The sequence below is a fragment of the Maniola hyperantus genome, chromosome 17, assembly GCF_902806685.2.
Source record: "Maniola hyperantus chromosome 17, iAphHyp1.2, whole genome shotgun sequence".
NCBI lineage: Eukaryota > Metazoa > Arthropoda > Insecta > Lepidoptera > Nymphalidae > Maniola > Maniola hyperantus.
This window is the reverse complement of record NC_048552.1, coordinates 3,943,861-3,962,572: the sequence shown is the minus strand read 5'-3', so window position 1 is coordinate 3,962,572 and position 18,712 is coordinate 3,943,861. Positions and strand designations below refer to the sequence as shown.

The following is an 18,712-nucleotide window of genomic DNA, read 5'->3' as shown; positions in this document are numbered from 1 at the left end:
TACTGTGATAACTTAGGTCTATCCCGGGGACGAATAATAGGCTTCTTTTTGTTCCGGAAAATTAAATAGTTCCCACGCGATTAAAAAACAGTCGAAATTTACACGGCGGACCGCTTGCGCCTGGCAGAATATAATAACTAGCCTAGATAATTATAAAACTCTTTTTGACGGTATTGCAGATGGTAAGTTACAACCATAGATTAATTTATTGGTTTCGCTACGCTCTACGTTACAACCTATTCAAAACAAGCAATATAGGTAAAACCATTTCTTATTCATGTATTAAACTAGACACTTACCTTTACATGCTAAACTTGTATGAAGCCATAGATATTTTGTGAATTTCAACATAAATAAAACATCGGTCAAGTATTAGTCGGACTCACACAGGAAGGGTTCCGTAGACCGTATAAGAAATAACACTTTTAATTTGTTTTAATTTTTACATCAGCAATTTTGAAATTTTTAGTATATTTTGTTGTTATAGCGGCATTAGAAATACCTACACATTCTGTGAATATTTCAGTTTATGGTTCACGAAATATAGCCCGCTGACAAATAGACGGACGGACGGATAGCGGTGTCTTAGTAATAGAGTCCCGTTGGCAGAACCTTAAATAAGTTCAGCAATCAAAATAATAAATCTCACATAAGTAGGTGAGATTTATTATTTTATAGTAGTATAGTTAGGTAAAATCTTTGGCTCATAATGAAAAAATAGCAACTAAGTACGCATGCAATGCATGGTACTTTGATCAGATTCAAATTCTACGAAAACTCTTCATCGAATTGTTACACTAAATCTTCAGATTTTAGGTCTGTATTCGTTTGATTTGCCTATATTGTTGGGTTCTCTATACTAATATTGCGGACACGCGGTGGCACGTGTATGGTACAGCATGGCGTTTTGTCCATACTCCATTGTAGATCGTTTCCGGATGACCGTATCGTGTTGCTGATGAAATAATATTGACATTGAAGCGGCTGGGAAAGGGAAATATCACTACTTATTTTCAACTTGCAGTCTCGTTTAATTGGAGGTTTTGTTTTAGACAAATAGGTACCTACGTAGTACGTACAGTACCTACACGGCAGAAAGTAATGTAAGTACATCGACTTTAGAAGGACATAGCAGATTTGTAGAACACTGGCTCTCTGTCGTTGAGACCAACGAAACATCGTATAGGTACGAGTGACAGAGACAACGCTCTACAAAGTCGAAATGTCATTCTAAAGGCCGATGTTCATTACATTAATCATTGAAAAGATAATGATAAGTACTTATTTTAGAACTTTTGTTTAGAACAAACCTTTTTGGAACCTCGGTAATCCGAACCAGTGGTAGAATCAGTGACAACATGGTGAAAACTGTCTATTTAAAAGCACTCTTGTAAAAGTTTAATTGAATAAAAATCTCTCAATCAATTTTTATAGGCATATAACTTGTATCGATTGTGTAAAACTTAAATACTTAACTAAAAATTAAAAAAAATCTTTGCTTACAGTAGTAATGGCAATATTTAACACATTTGTCAAAATAAACCAAAATATAGAACATGTAGGTATCTACTAGGTAATTGGACACCGGCTCGGATCTGAAATCTGATTTAAATAAATTATAAGTAGGGGGAGTCCGGGAGAGTATACCCGCCTTCCACTAAAATGCTCATAAATCTTTATATACTTAAAAATCGCTATTTTCTATAAATTGTATCTTAAGCTGCACTATTTAGCTATATTTTCTCTTAATAAAGTTTGATACATCATTAATAGTTTATGAGTAATTAACGATTTCTACCAAAGTGACATTCGGCTAATATCTCCCGCCTGGGTGGGAGACTTGACCCCCCAAGTGGGGAGCCTTTACCCGGGTACAAAAATAGGCAAAATAATCATTACAGATTATAATTCTATAGAAAAAATTAATCATAAAAATATGACACATAGTATTTTGTAGTAAATGAGAATTCCTTTTTGAATTGGAGCAATTAATACAAATAAACTGCTCCTCATCATGTCTTTATCATATTTGGACAGTCCAACGGATTTTATGGTCATAAGTCTCATGTCCATAACTTTCTCTTCTCCACAGCTGAAACAAAACCAATTATAAATTTCGTCTCCCATGGACTATCAGAGCAACTCATACTTGGGTTCTTCGTCAGGGTCTGTCTAACCGTCACTTGACTGTAAAACTTGTCTTTTTCAATGGTCTTTTTACTGTCTTTTTCTCTTTGCTTTACGTTTTTGTTTTTAAGTCATTTTAATTTTCTTATTTTTTGGTGCATAATCATCTATATCATCATCTAGGTCTAGTCTTTCTGGCGTTTTTTTTTTTTTTTAATTTTAGTTTTTCTGGGCTGTCTACCACGACGAAGGAGCAGCCTTTGGAATTGAACGACTCATTTGTGGTACTACTATTTTCGGTCTATGTCGTAGGTAAATCAGAATCTACCGTTGTCACATCCATATTTTGAGATGTAGAAGCTACCTCTTCTGATTGTCTTAATATTGCAATTGGTTGCTCAGATTTTTTCCTCAGTCAAAATTGATGGTGAATTGGCTCTAGACGCCGCAGATAGATTCATGAATACTAATGCTGATGTTGAAGGCTCCGACTGACGTTGTACAGTAGATGATGAAGTTAATGAAGGAAGGCAGGACGATCGTGGTTACATCTGGAGGTAATACAAAAATATTATTGCCGGAGAAACAACGGGCGAGATTACCCGGGGTAAAGTCTCCTCCCGACGCCAGGGTAATGTCTCCCACCCCACACAAATCTGTCAGTTATTACATTTTTATAAAAATCTATGACACTTAAGTAAAAGCTGTCTGCCGTAAATGTTACTAGGATAATTACACTTACGATGTATATAAATGATATACTGGAATCTATTCACAGTAAGAAACAGAAATCAAATATCGAAAATTTAAAAAATTTACTTACCGGCACGAAATTTTTTAGTTACTTCTCAATCCTAAACCAAACTGCCGATCGTAACGGTATCTCGTGAGCGAGGTGGGAGGCGCCTATGGAGTCTAAGAAGTGTGGCAAAGTCGCAATATCTAGTTCCACAAAGATTCTATGAGCAGTGGCTAATGTCTCCTACCTGCTAAACTCTCCCGGACTCCCCCTAGGTTTTTTTTTTTTTTTTTTTTTTTTTTAATACAATAAAACTTAAAGCTAGCCTTATCTAATTACTATATAAATCATGACCGCGTGGAATGGTGCCAAGAATACTGGCTGCATTTCCGCGCTGGACAGCCAGGCTGATCCGCTGCGCAAAAAATGAGCCAGCCCTTCTGTCACCAGTTGAGGCTATTAATTAAGTAGGTTGTAGAAAATAGACAAATAAAACATCGTGATAATATGCCACGTGCTGACAATCGAACATGAAGCTTTTGGCGTCCAATACTCCAATCGTTTCCGGATGACCGTATCGAATATCAAATAAAAAATATTGATACTACTTATTCTACTTTACGGTGGATTTCCTAACAGCAAAATTTACACGGCGTGGATGAAATCGGTAGTGTCAGACGATAAATTTCTACTTTTTTTCAGGTAGAAGAGGAGCCTATGCGAGGTTTAGAAATAACAATGGTTGAAACTCGAAATGATAAACTGGGTTTTCAAGTTGAAAGCCCCGAGTTTATCATTTCGGTGGCTGTCCTCACACCATTTTTCGAAGAAGGCACATGATGATGATTTATTTATTTATTTTATTTATTTATTTCCGACGATAAATTGTGATTAGTACATTCATACTTAATAATTAAAAATAGGTTACAAATAATTCTAGTAGGTAGGTACCTACTATGTAATGTTCTAATTTCTAGTAGTATGATGATTATTGATGACCGAGTTTCTTACTGATTTGTTGCGATGTAAGTAGGTACCTACCTACCTACCTAGGTACCTAGGTATTTAATTAAAAGAGTACCTACCTACCTAGGTAGATCTTAACTTAAAATTGGCTCGCCAGTCGACCCCTTTAAAATTTTATTTTCTAAATATTTGCTATGAAAAAGAGAAAGACAAGAATTTAACTTAGCGTCACAAAGCTTCACATTTACCTACGTCGTTATAGAAACTACATAAACATAGAAACCCGCTACTGATTGATATTAAAATCTTGATCCGGATAAAAATGAGCAATGAGCAATAACCGTGCCACGATTAGCCGCATGTTAGAATATTAACAATCGAGTCAATTATTCGCGAACACATCGAGCGAACAGATACGGCAATTACGCGCAGGAAGCTCGCGCAGGCGCTCTGCCTAATTGTTTCCGTCTTGCCCCCTCGCCTCCAACAGCCTGGTTACTGGTACCACCACGCCGGCGGCGAACTGGGAACCCAAATATGATATTGTTGAATCTCTCTCTGCGTCGTATTCCTCATTGACATTGACGGAGTGAATAGGCACCTTCTAGGCAGGCGCGTTTCACCTTAGGCAGCATCATTGCATTGCAGTTAAGCCCAATCCGATATAGATATATAAAAAGATAGAAAGACATAAAAAACCGGTCAAGTGCGAGTCGGACTTACACACGAAGGATACAGAACCCTTCGTGTGCGTTCAAGAAATGACATTTTTTTAAAGACGATAATTTTTGTTGTTGTAGCGGCAATAGAATTAGATACACATTCTATGAAAACACTTGATACAGCCCGCTGACAGACGGACAGACGAACGGACGGACGGACTGCAGAGCGGGTCCCGTTGACAGCTTGGCACCCTTCGGCTACAGAACCCTAAAAAGGATCGTGAATTTATGAGTCGTGACCCTTTTGATCACTTCATTGTAGTTATAGTAGGTACGCGACAGGTCGAGATGGCACCCAGGGTGGAGACGCGCCGCACAGCCGCCGCGCTAACCCGGTGCGGGATAGCGGGGTGCGGAGCGTCCCCCCGCCTCATACCCTGATTGCCATCTCCACCTGTAGTTTTCTTGAGATTTCTGTGCTACCTAATGCTAATGACAACAATCGGCACCAACGACCTCCCGACCGAGACAGCCTGCCACTATTTACGCCGCGTCGGCGCGGGCGTCTGTTTCCGAACCGAAAATACGAAACCCTAAAAAGTAGAGATTTTAATAACATTCATAAACATGTTATTACTCAAGATTTCAACCCTTTATCTCGATTCCCCAAGGATTAACCAAAGTATAACATTCGGTATAATATCTCTGATAATGACAACACTAGCGGTGGTGAAGAGTGAGGAGTGGGGGGTTGTAATAGCTCATCATCCGATAATAGTGGGATTAACACGACAACCCTTTGTGGGTGGATTGTACAACTTGATCAAAACATGAGCGCGCACGTTTTATTTATTCACGTGCATTTAATATTCGCACTGCGAATATAATTAATGTAAAAATATTGTTATCTATACAAAATATTATTCATGAAACAGGTGTTAGGTACTTAGGTATGGTCCCTATTCATTAAAATAATGTCTAATGGGTCGGTAGTTCTATATTTTAACGGTGTGAACAGTGAACACAGTAAATAAGTAGGTAGCAAGCTTATTTGCAACTTCATCTGCGTAAGTTTTTTTGATCCTATAGAAACTCTTTGATTTTCCAGGATGAAAGTAGTCTATATCCGTCTCCGAGATGCAATCTAGGTATCTCTGTACAAAATATTAAGTATAATATGATGTTTGCGACTGTGTGGATTTAGGTTTTTCTAAAATGCCGTGGGAACTCTTTGATTTTCCGGGATGGACTGGGGATGACCTATAGAGAAAGTAGTGTACTGATACACCATTCACTATTTATTGTCCCCTGCCATCATATTAGCACCATTGGTTTGTTTGCTTTATTCCTTAGAACGTAAGGATTTATTATTGTGTGATTTGAAATGGTGCCAACATAACGTCAGGGGACAAGTAATTATAGCAAATATAGTAACTTACGGTCTGTAGTGGTAACATTAAAAAAAAATTACGTCTCAAACATAGATCTATAATACTCGTCTCAAATATATAATTTCTAAAACCTGAACTTCAACCTGAGACTTTCATATACAACTTACAAGACACTTGAAAATATTTTCATTCATTAAACTTATAAAAAGCTGTTTGAAGTTGTATTTCAAGCAATCATACCTAAATATCGTCTGAAGGGTGCTCCGCTTCATGCTGACGAATCGAATTTTTCCTGTATACCTACCTAAAATCTTTGATGTTGTTTTTGCGAATCCCTCAGTCAGCAAATACTTAGTCGGAGTTATAGTCGGAGTATGAAAGTTACCAAATAAAATATTCACGTCACACTTTATCCAAGACCCACCACTGCGAACGCTTCTGTCAATTTATATTTGCCTGCATTCTGCAACGTAGACGTTAACACAGCATCAGTCATGAGATGACGCATGACCTGCATGCCACCTACTCTGTCGACCACAGAATACTTAATGTACCTTAAGGTATAGAAAGCTTACTTCACAAAGACGTTTAAATAAATAGCAATTTAGTTCGGAGAGCACTGCGGTCTGTTTTAGTTATTAATTACTAGGTGATGCCTGCGGTTTTGCCCGTGGTTTTTATTATCCTGTGGGAACTGATCAATTTTTCGGGATAAAAAGTAGCTTATGTCCGTCCCCGGGATGCAAGCTATCTTTGCACCAACTTTCGTCAAAATTTTTAAATCCCTATTTTATATCTTTAGGGGGTGAATTTTCAAAAATCCTTTATTGGCGGATGCCTACGTCATAATAGCTATCTGTATGCCAAATTATAGCCCGATCAATTCAGTGGTTTGAGCTGTGCGTTGATAGATCAGTCAGTCAGTCAGTTAGTCAGGCCGTCAGGTTAGCTTTTTCTTTTATATATTTAGATAATATTATCTCTCTCTCTCTCTCTATCTTATATATTATTTCTCTCTATATTTGTAACATCGAAGGTGATCGGGAGCCCTCGCCATCAACGTAGGTATATATCTTCGGTCTCGTGACAAAGCCGGGTCTGCTTATACTTTGACAAAGGGATAAAAGGGGATCCTCACTAGAGCTCTACAGTTTTAATTATAATGGTTGCACAAAACTAAACTGGCCAAATGAATAGGTGTCAAGAGTAATGCATCAGTGGAGCCGAGGGGCGCGGACGTGCCAAGTAACAAGAGCTACTCGCCTTATAATGTTACATAATTCAATTGATTCCCCGACACTACCCGCACGCTTCCTCCTAACTTCGTTTGGAGCGTTTTGATATCGGATACGCTTCGCGCCTTGAACAATTCTTTTACCCCACAAATAAAACGATAGTTGAGTTGACTAAGCGTTTGTATTTAACAGAATAAATAGGTTTGTAACAGTAACATAGTTCTAGGTGTTTCTAGTGGCTGTAGGAGATGACTGGTGAGGAGTATGAGACGTGTCCTAGAGCTGGTGCCGAAGCGTAGGCGACCTTGGCGACGGGAGCAGCGTAGGACAAGGGTGAGGAGTAGGCCACTCTCGCGACTGGTGCGGCGTAGGACAAGGGTGAGGAGTAAGCCACTCTCGCGGCGGGTGCGGCGTAGGACACGGGCGAAGAGTAGGCGAGCTTGGCTACGGGAGCGGCGTAGGCGATCTTAGCGGGAGCGGCGACGGGGTGTCCTTCGTAGCGCACGTTGGCGTTGAAGCCGTGCACCGCGTCGGCGGTGTAGTCCACAATGCGCTGCACGCCATCAGGCTGCACCAGAGAGTATGAGCCGTGCACGGCGTCTCCGGCGCGGGCTTCCTGCTGCTGCTTCACGTCTCCGGTGTGTCCGTCCTGCACGGAGTACTGGAACTCGTAGTGCGCGGGAGCTTCGGGCTGCGCGTACGCCACCTGTCCGACGGGGACGAGGCCGGCAGAAGCGACCGCCACCAATCCGCACAGAACCAAGAACTAAAAAATAAGATCAGATATTATAATATTTGAATTATTCACTACTAGATGATGCCCGCGACTTCGTCTGCGTGGGTTTTGGTTGGGAAATCCTATGGGAACTCTTTAATTTTCCGGGATAAAAAGTTGCCTATGTCCTTCCCCGGGATTTAAACTGACTCTACCAAATTTCATCAAAATCGGTAAAACTGTTGGGCCGTGAAAAGCTAGGAGACGGATAGACAGACAGACACACTTTCGCATTTATAATAATATTAGCATGGATGTACCAATAGATACCTAAATACCTATACATATTTATTATGTTATGTTTATTTTATTTTATTAATATTTTGCTACACTTACTCTAGCAGACATGTTGATTGTTTAGTTAGTGATCTGAATATGTAGTTCGTTCGCGGGCGCAGAGCTTTTTATACTTTACTCTATCGTTTATCGTATCGTACCTACTTACTTGTTATTTGTACCGCGTGTGTGTAGTGCAACTTAGCTCTTGTACATCGTCGGATATTCCTTTTTATTAACCTTGCTCTATAGTACCATTTTCTCAACTGTTTTGAATTGATTAATCGATTTGTATTAAGTAATTTGTTGTTTCGATAAAAATTACTTTTACAGGAGTTAAATTATACTTAACATAATTTGTCTCATTGTACACACACAGTTTATGTGATTATTATTGAAACAATGTACCAACCTATTCGAAAATGTTAAGCACCTTTAGTACTTTATCCTGCAGCTTTGCTTGCGTACTTTCATCTACAAGCATTTATATTATTTCATCTGCAATATAAATTAGAACACATACAAAAAAAAAACTAATAAAGTAGATCAGATTCGTTTTAGTTTTTTATCATAGTTATTCATAAATCGTGGTCACCCTGTATCTACCACGGGTCAAAAACTGGATCGAAAGTTATGTCATACATTCGTGAATAAAGCCCTTGCCGCTATCTGTGTCAAGTCCAATTATCTGGCCAATTTTAGAATTTAATATTTTTTCCGGAATCAAGATATATTGGTAAGTACCTATATCGAAATAATTTTAATGAAATCATAATTATTTATATAATTATTTATACAAATAGGTTAGGTAGGTACCTATATTTAACGAACTATTCAAGTTTTTTTTACGATAAATTCAGCAAGTTACTGTGTGGATAACTAAAGTATATATGTACCTAACTATTGGGTGGGACGCGCTACCGAAAGATCATTTTATCAAGTCTGCATAATTATTTAAAACTTTAAACTCAACAATTTATACTTACTCCTAGTGTGACTCAAAGCAGGACTGCTTATTTTGTTGGCCGATCAATGTTCATTATTATGTTAATATTGCTTAATAAAATACTATTATATTTAAATTAAGTGATTGAAATAGATAGGTTTAGGTTGGGACAAAGAATAGTAGGTACGTTTTAAGAATGACATTTGCCTACATCAAAGCTATTCAGGTCTGTACTAAGGCCATTAGAATAGATTAAATAAGCTTACCGCGAACGTTAGGATGGCGTCTATTTACCTACCATACCTTGAGAGCCCATTTTGTTTTTGGGGTCTTGGCTATATTGTTTGCGATAATGTATGGGAAAGATTGTGTTATGTTGTTAAAATAAGGTCTAAGGCTGCCGGCTGAATTTTCAATCGCCAAATAAACTGTAACTGACCAATGACGATTAAAGTCATTTTGACCGATTTCCAATATAAAACTGTAAAAAGTCTAATTTACTCCTCAGATAAACATTTGGTAATTGAATTATCGACCCTTAGATACCCACAATAGGGTAGAGATGAGTAGAGAACTTTCCTCTGAACTATCTGAGAGACCTAGCCGTGCACTGGAGATTCTTTCAATGTGCCTAGGTAGGTACTTAGGTTCTAGGAAATAAAAATCCCTATCTCTCTGTTGTATTAGGTAGGTACCCATTGCTGATGACCATGACCTCTTTTTATTAATGGTAGTAGTTTTTTGGGACAATAATACCTACTTGTGGGCTCCCAGATCCTTCCTCATAGGTCCAACTCGATGATGCCTTCAACGTAGGTGAACCGTGGAGTCACCAACTTGGGTCAATGTTGCTTAACAATCGCAATTAGCAATATACTGACATATTATACGTGGTCACAACTAGGCCATACGTCCCTTACTTAATAAGTAAGTAGACTACAAACGCTAGAAAATCCACTTGAGAATTCTCGTATTGGATTTGGTAACAATTAGCTTAAAGTTGCTTCGAATTAAAACCGGTTATTTTTTCACGGACAGTTTTAGTAGAGCAAAGGCAAATAGTAGACACTTGTCTGACAAGCATACCTATTATCCAATGTACCTACCTAGTACCTACTCATTCTATCTAGAGATCGATCTAATACCGTTGTTACTACACTGCATCTACACTGTAACACGTCTCGGATTTAATTAGGTTTTCGCTGACAGAATTTCCTCAACAAAATGTTAGACCTGCCAATTTGTAGATAATAGGTATGTCTGTATAAAAACCAGTGCATACGATGTCTATTATTTTTAATAAAAACATTATTTAAACAAACTTGGCCGGGCCGAAACTTAAAATTGACAATGAGGTAAAGGTTACCAAAAAATAAATCAAAATCTGTTTTAATTTAAGTAATTATTGATCATACGAAGGTAAATGTTAGTAGTCCAACTGCATTGCTTTCCATATATGCACCTACGAAGGTATCAACTTGAAAACGACAAAACTTTTTATTCACGGCCGGAATTCACCGAACTTATGTGACCTACCTATGTAATAATAGTTCACTTTTGTAACGATCGTCTATCACAGACGTTAATTAGATAGGTCTTGAATTATAGTATCTATCTACCTTTTGAATTATAGATAAGTATACATAAACTATCATAGAAGTCTAAAAAACTCTAAGTATAGGTAGGTATAATATATTGTATGTTGTAAGTATGTGTATCTCCGAATACCCATCCTAAGTAGCAAATCGTAGTTCGCCCTACCCATTGTCTAACGTTTGACTCGCCAAAATGGGATCGGTGATTATGAAAACCTAATGTACTTACCTACAGAAACAAATCGCAGTGTTCTGATAGATGAATAGATAGAGCCAAATACCTTAATTTCCATAAGTATTTAATCGTAAAAAAATATATGATGTTGGTTATCAACTATTCATTTTAAGCTTATTTCATGGTTTAAGGACATATTTTAATGTAGATAACGGGTACATACCACGATTAATTTGGCGTATAATACATGTGGCGTATATTTGGTGGATAATACGCCAAATTAAGCGTGGTATGTACCTACCCACCCGTTATCTACATTAAAATATTATGTTAGTTATCACCTGTTCAGTAATGCAATTCAGAAACTGTTATATTAGTGCCTAATGCCTTCATCCAATTTCCAATAATGTCAATAATTGGCAACATTTCCTAAGATCGAACGCTATCAATCAAACAGGCATTCTTATCAAGACGTGTTACACGCATTAACTGCTCGAACTTCGACCACACCCAACGCTTTTGGGCCAAGGTTTCCTCTTTTAATTTCCCATTCGAAACCACTATACCCAGATCCGGTCTTTCTGCAACGTTCAAACTAGTTGCACGACGTGCTAGAAAGCAAGGGGCCAAAATATGTTGGCTTGACTCGATAAACTTGATTTGATTCATATTTTTGTTCGGTTAAAGACGCCTTGTCTGTTACTTTGTAGTGCCGATAAAGGTCTGAGGTAATATTATACTTTTTTATATTCTTTTTTAGGGTTCCGTACCTCAAAAGGAAAAAAGGAACCCTTATAGGATCACTTCGTTGTCTGTCTGTCTGTCTTCTGTCTGTCCTAGAATCATGAAAGGCAGGTAGGTAGGTTAGGTTATATAGCACAAATAAAGGGGAAAATCCGAAAACCGTGAATTTGTGGTTTAACAAATTTTTGTGATTTAACAAAAAAAAAATAGTTCATGAACAGCTATTATTTAGTATTTTCAAGTAAGATGACTATATTAAGTGTGGTATCATTTTGAACGGGCTTTACCTACCTGCACATTCTAAAACAGTTTTTTATATTTATTTTTACGCATAATATTTTCTGATTTATCGTGCAAAATGTCGAAAAATACGACTGTATTACGGAACCCTCGGTGTGCGATTGGTGCGTGAAAAATTTGGCGCGAGTTGAGAGATTGGTTGAAGGAGATCTTTTTCCGGACGGAAGAAACGCGCAACGTTTATATGTAGGTACGTCACTTGCACCGAAAATGGCCGCCAAACAGATCAGCTATTTTAATGTTGAGGTCGAGTTTATAGAAAACTAACTTTTCCCAGGATTTTATATATCCGCATGGATTTTGGTGTTTCTATAATCTGGTAGAATCCGGAAACTTTTATTCGCGCAATAAAAGTTTTACGTATCCTTTAACCGTCCTCAAGGTACAACATACATAGGTACCTAACTACATACTAAGTATCTCTGTGCCACAATATGTCAAGATCAGTTCAACAGTTTAGAAGTCAGAACTAACTTAAGCTCTGCCTTCTTAACCGAAATAAAACTTGTACTTCAAGTATATAACTAAGTAAGTATAATAAAATACATCGAAACAATAAATGTCTCGTGTTGCAATGGATCGGAAACCAGTGCGTTTTTATACTACGTATACAGTACTATAGGTCAGCTACTCGTTTGACCTTTTCACTTATCGATATCGCAGTCAGCAGATTTACGCTTCAAAAAAGCGTTTACAACTAAGTTTTAGTACACAAATTACGACTTACGAGGTTACTTTGAGTACTTACCTTCTTATTTTTTCATGTAAAGTGTTTAACCTATGTGATATCGCTATTTGTATGTCATGACTTCTTGCATCTTACCATGCGGTGGCCTTCACCTCGCTTAACCTGCAGCTTTAATTAGCTCATGCTCTGAAGCCGGCGGCCGCGGGCAGATAATGTCACCATGCCCAAAAGCTGCGGTTATTCATGTATAAATAACATGGAAACCACATAAGATGGCATAGTCTCATTTCGACAACCATAACAGTAACAATGGTAGCTAAGGTGAGAATTTTAAGCTTTTATTTTTTTAAACAGTGTCCTACTTGAAAATGCCATACCTATTGTGAAAATTTAATGGATGTTTCTGTAAGGTTTGGAACATTCTTCCGTGATCTGTGTTTCCCACCAATTAAAATCCAAATCCGGCTTCCAAATCTTTAAAACAAGAGTGAATCGGCATCTTCTAGGTAAACCTGCCCCATCTTAAGCCACATCTTCTCTTTACATCAGGTGTGTTTGTGGTCAAGCTTGTGTCTACAGTAAATAAAATAATAAAAATTAAAACAATATACCTACCTTTGACACATAATTACGAGTGCCTTGTTAATCTAAGTAGAAAATTCATTGTTTTTTTCCAGTTCATCGTCATCCTTGCCCTGGCTGTCGCCACCTCAGCCGTGCCTCTAGTTCCTATCGCCAAAGTAGCCTATGCCGAACCAGAAGCGCCCGCACATTACGAATTCCAATACTCCGTACACGATGAACAAACTGGTGACATCAAACAGCAGCAGGAAGCTCGTGCCGGTGACGAAGTCCACGGATCCTACTCCTTAGTTCAACCCGACGGTGTTCATCGTATCGTCGAATACACTTCGGACAAGGAACACGGATTCAACGCCAATGTGCACTACGAAGGACACCCCGTCGCCGCCCCCGGTCCCGCTAAGCACGCCTACGCCGCTCCCGTAGCCAAACTAGCTTATTCCGCTCCGGTAGCTAAGGTCGCCTACTCCTCGCCCGTGTCCTACGCCGCGCCTATCGCTAGAGTAGCCTACTCCTCTCCAGTTTCCTACGCCGCTCCCGTAGCTAAGGTCGCCTACTCATCACCCGTGTCCTACGCCACACCTGTCGCGAGACTGGCCTACTCCTCTCCAGTCTCTTACACTGCTCCCATCAACCAAGTCTCATTCTCTTCCCCTGCCATCTCCTACCATCACTAAATAACTATTTAATTAATTAGATGTATATAAAATTCGTTGTTATGCTTATATTATACCTATTACCTAGATGTGATATAAATAGTTACAAATAAATAATTTGTTTAAGATTTATTTTGTAGTTGTCTATACTTACCTCCTTATCTTATCGATTAAAAACTCCGCACTGGACTAGTTATTAAGTATAATCAAAGCCCTCCAGGTTAGTCCGCTTCCATCTTAGACTGTATCATAACTTACTACCACGTGAGATTGCAGTCAAGGGATAGCTTGTATCTGAATAAAAATAAATATTAATTATTATTACTTTTATTATCAGAGTTATCACTTAACTTTCATGAACTTTATGGAACAACTTATAGATAAACGAGTGGAAGCTGAAAACATTTTTTTTGTTTTATCCTTCTAACGGTGGGCGAAATAAAAGTATAAAATTCGAACAGATAAGAAATGTACCTATATACCTACCTGTTAAATTATTTTTTAGTCCTGTCTGTTCATTAGATACCTACTTGCATTTGCGAATTGTTCATCCGATTGAATTGAAACTTTGACCGTTAAGCTATTGAGGCTCTAATAAAAATATATAATGTACTTTTGCATAATACCATCAACGCACAACAAGCGGCGACAACGCATGATGGACATCATATAAATAATAAATAATTATTTACCAGGCGATATAGTTTCATGTGATTTGGTAACAAGTTTGGTAACATGATTAAATTATAATAATATTTTTAATAATATCAAATAATAAGATTTTATTTCAATCACGAAAATAATATTTTGTACGTACTTTGACATTATTAAATTAATGACTTAATTTTACATTTTAATATTTATTGATTTCGTATAATACACTTTCCCACCTAGGTACAGATATTATATTCCTTTGCTGTGTTTCTTCCCTTTCCACCGCTAAATCAACGTTTAAGTATCTACTGTCTATAAGCAATGATTCCGTAGCTTGGAAGAAAACATACTTACATATCTATAGGGTAAAGGCGGGATAGATGCCCCACTTTTTGAAAAAGCGTTCTAATTTCAAAAATAATAATATAATTTGAATGATTTCTGTTAGTATAGCTAGTTTAATCTTTCATGTAACGTTACGACTAGTTTTTGTTGACCTAACAATTACTGGTTTTGGAGAAATTGAATTTTTACAGACCTATTTTTTTGGGATAGATGCCCCGCCCTGAAAATTTCAAGGAGGATAGATGCCCTATGGTGAAAAATAAGTAAAATATGTAATTATTAAAATGTTTTATTTATAATCTTTGAACATAATTCTAAAATGAGTCTCACAACCATACTAAAACAAAAACCTTTCCAACAAAAAATAATTCACAATTTAACTTTTAACGTTCCCACGCCATTTCATTGATTCCCATGTTGTTTTGGTCTATTTCTGAGAACTATATTTCAAAATATATAGTTGTTCCAGAAGAACATAAAAATAGGTAAAATATGCTGACATATTATATGTAAAAAGGTATGGGGGATAGATGCCCCTAAGGAACTCCTAAAGGCATCTATCCCGCCAAAAATCGAGGCGTCTATCCTTTTTGATAAGGATAGATGCCCTTTCATTTTTAAATAAATTAAATACAAAACAGAGATTAACACCTAGGTGTGTAGATACTTTATAAACCAATGTATTGACATAAAAAATCAGAACGGAACTTATTGGTACCTACTTATAAAGTTATGCAACAATAAATAATTACGTTTGAGTTTATCAAGCGTTAGTCGAGTTCGCTGCGGAGATGATCACACGCATAGGCCAAACGCATCTGTTCTGCAAGAAGATCTGCGGGGACTTAGGTAACCTAAGCTACTTATTTAAACTATTCATTCTTTGTTGCGATTTTAGGAAGTTGGGTTTTTTGAAAGTGTGGCATCTATCCGTATTTTACCCTAGTTATTTAAACTACTGCACCGTCTTCAAATTGCATTGAATTATTTAATTTGCAACAAAGATTGAGCAAGCACAGAACAAGTCGATGTGATAGATTGACGGATTTAATCGCTTTTTATCATTTTGGTAGGTACGAATAAATAGTTTGACAAAATATTGGTAAGTATAAACTTAGAATAACCACCGAGGTATAAAACTCGACGAAATAAAAGTAGGGTCGAGAAATAAACGAACTGAACTATTACACTAGCTTATTTCCGCTACTTCATCCGCGTGGACTACAAAAATTTCAAACCCCTATTTTATGCCCTTAGGGGTGTTGAATTTTCAAAAATCCTTTCTTAGCGGATATCTATGTCATAATAGCTATCTGTGTGCCAAATAGTAGATCAGTCAGTCAGTCAGCTTTTCTTTTATATTATGGATATAGATTTTCTGTTTATAAAATTTCCCTCATGCTCTTACAAAATACTTAATAGCTCGTAAAAACCCGTGCTTTATAACTCACTTTTTATACTTTTTTGTTTTGAGTTTGTTTGAGTATCCCATAAGTAACCAGTAAGTAGATAACGAAAACAACAGTATAAACATAAACAAATATTTAATTTCTATCTATTTATATCACATCAATAAATTAGTTATCTAATACTTAACGGTCCAGTCGGCATAGTCTAGTGGTGGTAGGAGATGGCGGGGGAAGAGAATGAGACTTGAGCGAGGGGAGCAGCGTACGCCACCTTGGCTACGGGAGCAGCGTAGGACAAGGGTGAAGAGTAGGCCACTCTCGCGACTGGTGCGGCGTAGGACAAGGGCGAGGAGTAGGCCACTCTTGCGGCAGGTGCGGCGTAGGACACGGGCGAAGAGTAGGCGAGCTTGGCTGCGGGAGCGGCGTAGGCGATCTTAGCGGGAGCGGCGACGGGGTGTCCTTCGTAGCGCACGTTGGCGTTGAAGCCGTGCACCGCGTCGGCGGTGTAGTCCACAAAGCGCTGCACGCCATCAGGCTGCACCAGAGAGTATGAGCCGTGCACGGCGTCTCCGGCGCGGGCTTCCTGCTGCTGCTTGACGTCTCCGGTGTGTCCGTCCTGCACGGAGTACTGGAACTCGTAGTGCGCGGGGGCTTCGGGCTGCGCGTACGCCACCTGTCCGACGGGGACGAGGCCGGCAGAAGCGACCGCCACCAATCCGCACAGAACCAAGAACTGAAAAATAAAAGGAAAGTTTTATTAGTATTTTTTACATATTTTCTGTTATACTTTTATCAGTTTTATTAATTTCTCAGTAATCATATTTTAATAAACTTTAATTTCCATTATGAGTACCTACCTTAGCTGCCATTGTTGCTGTTATGATTGTCGAAGTTTGACTATAGTAATGTATGTCATGCGTCTGTTTTTATACGTAAATTATTGCAAAAAATACACACTGTGACATACTCGTGCCCGCGAGCTATAGAGCATTCCTAGATGCAATGGAGGTCAACATTTGATACTCGCATAATACTTATATTAAGTAAGTATTAAAAAGTAAGCATAAATTATTGATAGGGGACCAAGTTGCATAAACTCAAACTAAAACTCGACAAAGATGTACCTACATTTCAACTCTTACCTTATCTGATTACTATTATACAAATCATGCCCGCGTGGAATGGTGTGTCAAGAATACTGGCTGCATTTCCGCACTGGGCAGCCAGGCTGAGTCCATGGTCTCCACGGCAAACGGAACAAAAATGTAACTCTCGAAAAGAGAGGCATACTTGCGCCGCTTGCCGTTTTCAGCCATTTCTGCCGGGGCTCCCGGTCTTGATACTTTCTCCCCGCCTCATACCCCGATTGTCACCTCGACCTGTCGCGTACCCAATTATTTATTAACTAACTGATACCCGCGACTTTGTCCGCGACTAATTTAGAAAAAGAAATAGTTAAATCCCATTAGTTTTGGTGGCCAAAGATTGAGGAGTTGGAATCCAATTTTTTTATGGGACAGTGTCACCAAGTTTCTCTGTCGATTAAAAAAAATACACAAATCGGTCAGAAATCTCGGAGATTTTGGTGTAGGTATATATAGGTAGAAAACACAACTCCTCCTTTTTTGAAAGTCGGTTTAAAAGTAGCTTATGTTACTGCTTGGTTAATTCTCTACTTGTCTATGAAAGTGAAAATAGGTTCAGCCATTCCGAAGATACAAAACCGTTTAAACAGAATAGTCAGACAGACAAAAAATTTCAAACGTGTGATTCAGGTATGGTACAGTTCAAATAAACCATACGAGCTTAATATGAGGTAGGTAGTTATTACGAAATTACAGACAGACACATCAATTTTATTTATTAGTATATAGATACATAGTATTGGTATATACTAGATGATGCCCGCGACTTCGTCCGCGTGTAAGGTTTTTAAAAATCCTGCGCGAACTCTTTGGTTTCCGGGATAAAAGTAGCCTAATGTCCCTCCCCGGCATGTAAGCTAACTCTGTGCCAATTTTTTTGAAATTCAAATAGCCCTCAAAATAAAGTTCATCAAAATCGGTTAACCTGCTATGAACCGTGAAAAGCTATCAGACAGACAGACAGACAGACGCCAGACAGACACACTTTCCCATTATAATATTAGTATGGATAACTAGTAGGTATGGATTAATCAACAAGAAATTTTAAAAACAACTGTCTGTTACGTAGGTACACATGTTTTTTTATAAAAGTACTTAGGTACTACTTTCATATCCCACAAGTTTAACATAGACAACTTCTACGCCCCTTCTTAAGGTAGCTGGTATTGAACTATCAATACCAGCTACCTTATGAAGAGACGTGGTTTACTTTTCACTCTCTGCAGAGTATTCCAGCCTTTGTGTAGCTCCCTGTTTCTAAGCCTCGTTGGTAGTTGATACTAAGTATGTACCTACTAAGTA

The 18,712-nt window shown here is 38.1% G+C and overlaps 2 protein-coding genes across 2 annotated transcripts; one reads left to right on the top strand and one right to left on the bottom strand.

The window, feature by feature from the left end:
- Window positions 1–7,327: 7,327 nt before the first annotated feature.
- LOC117990070 (cuticle protein 18.6-like) lies at window positions 7,328–17,237 on the bottom strand. Its single transcript, XM_069504258.1, has 3 exons — window positions 17,123–17,237; window positions 16,510–16,998; window positions 7,328–7,886 (listed from the first exon to the last, which is right to left on the bottom strand). Exons 1-3 carry the CDS (start codon window positions 17,132–17,134, stop codon window positions 7,353–7,355), a joined length of 1,035 nt encoding a protein of 344 aa, XP_069360359.1. The 5' UTR covers window positions 17,135–17,237; the 3' UTR covers window positions 7,328–7,352.
- On the top strand, window positions 12,905–13,878 carry LOC117990073 (cuticle protein-like). Its single transcript, XM_034977524.1, has 2 exons — window positions 12,905–12,940; window positions 13,297–13,878. Exons 1-2 carry the CDS (start codon window positions 12,929–12,931, stop codon window positions 13,876–13,878), a joined length of 594 nt encoding a protein of 197 aa, XP_034833415.1. The 5' UTR covers window positions 12,905–12,928.
- Window positions 17,238–18,712: the final 1,475 nt, after the last annotated feature.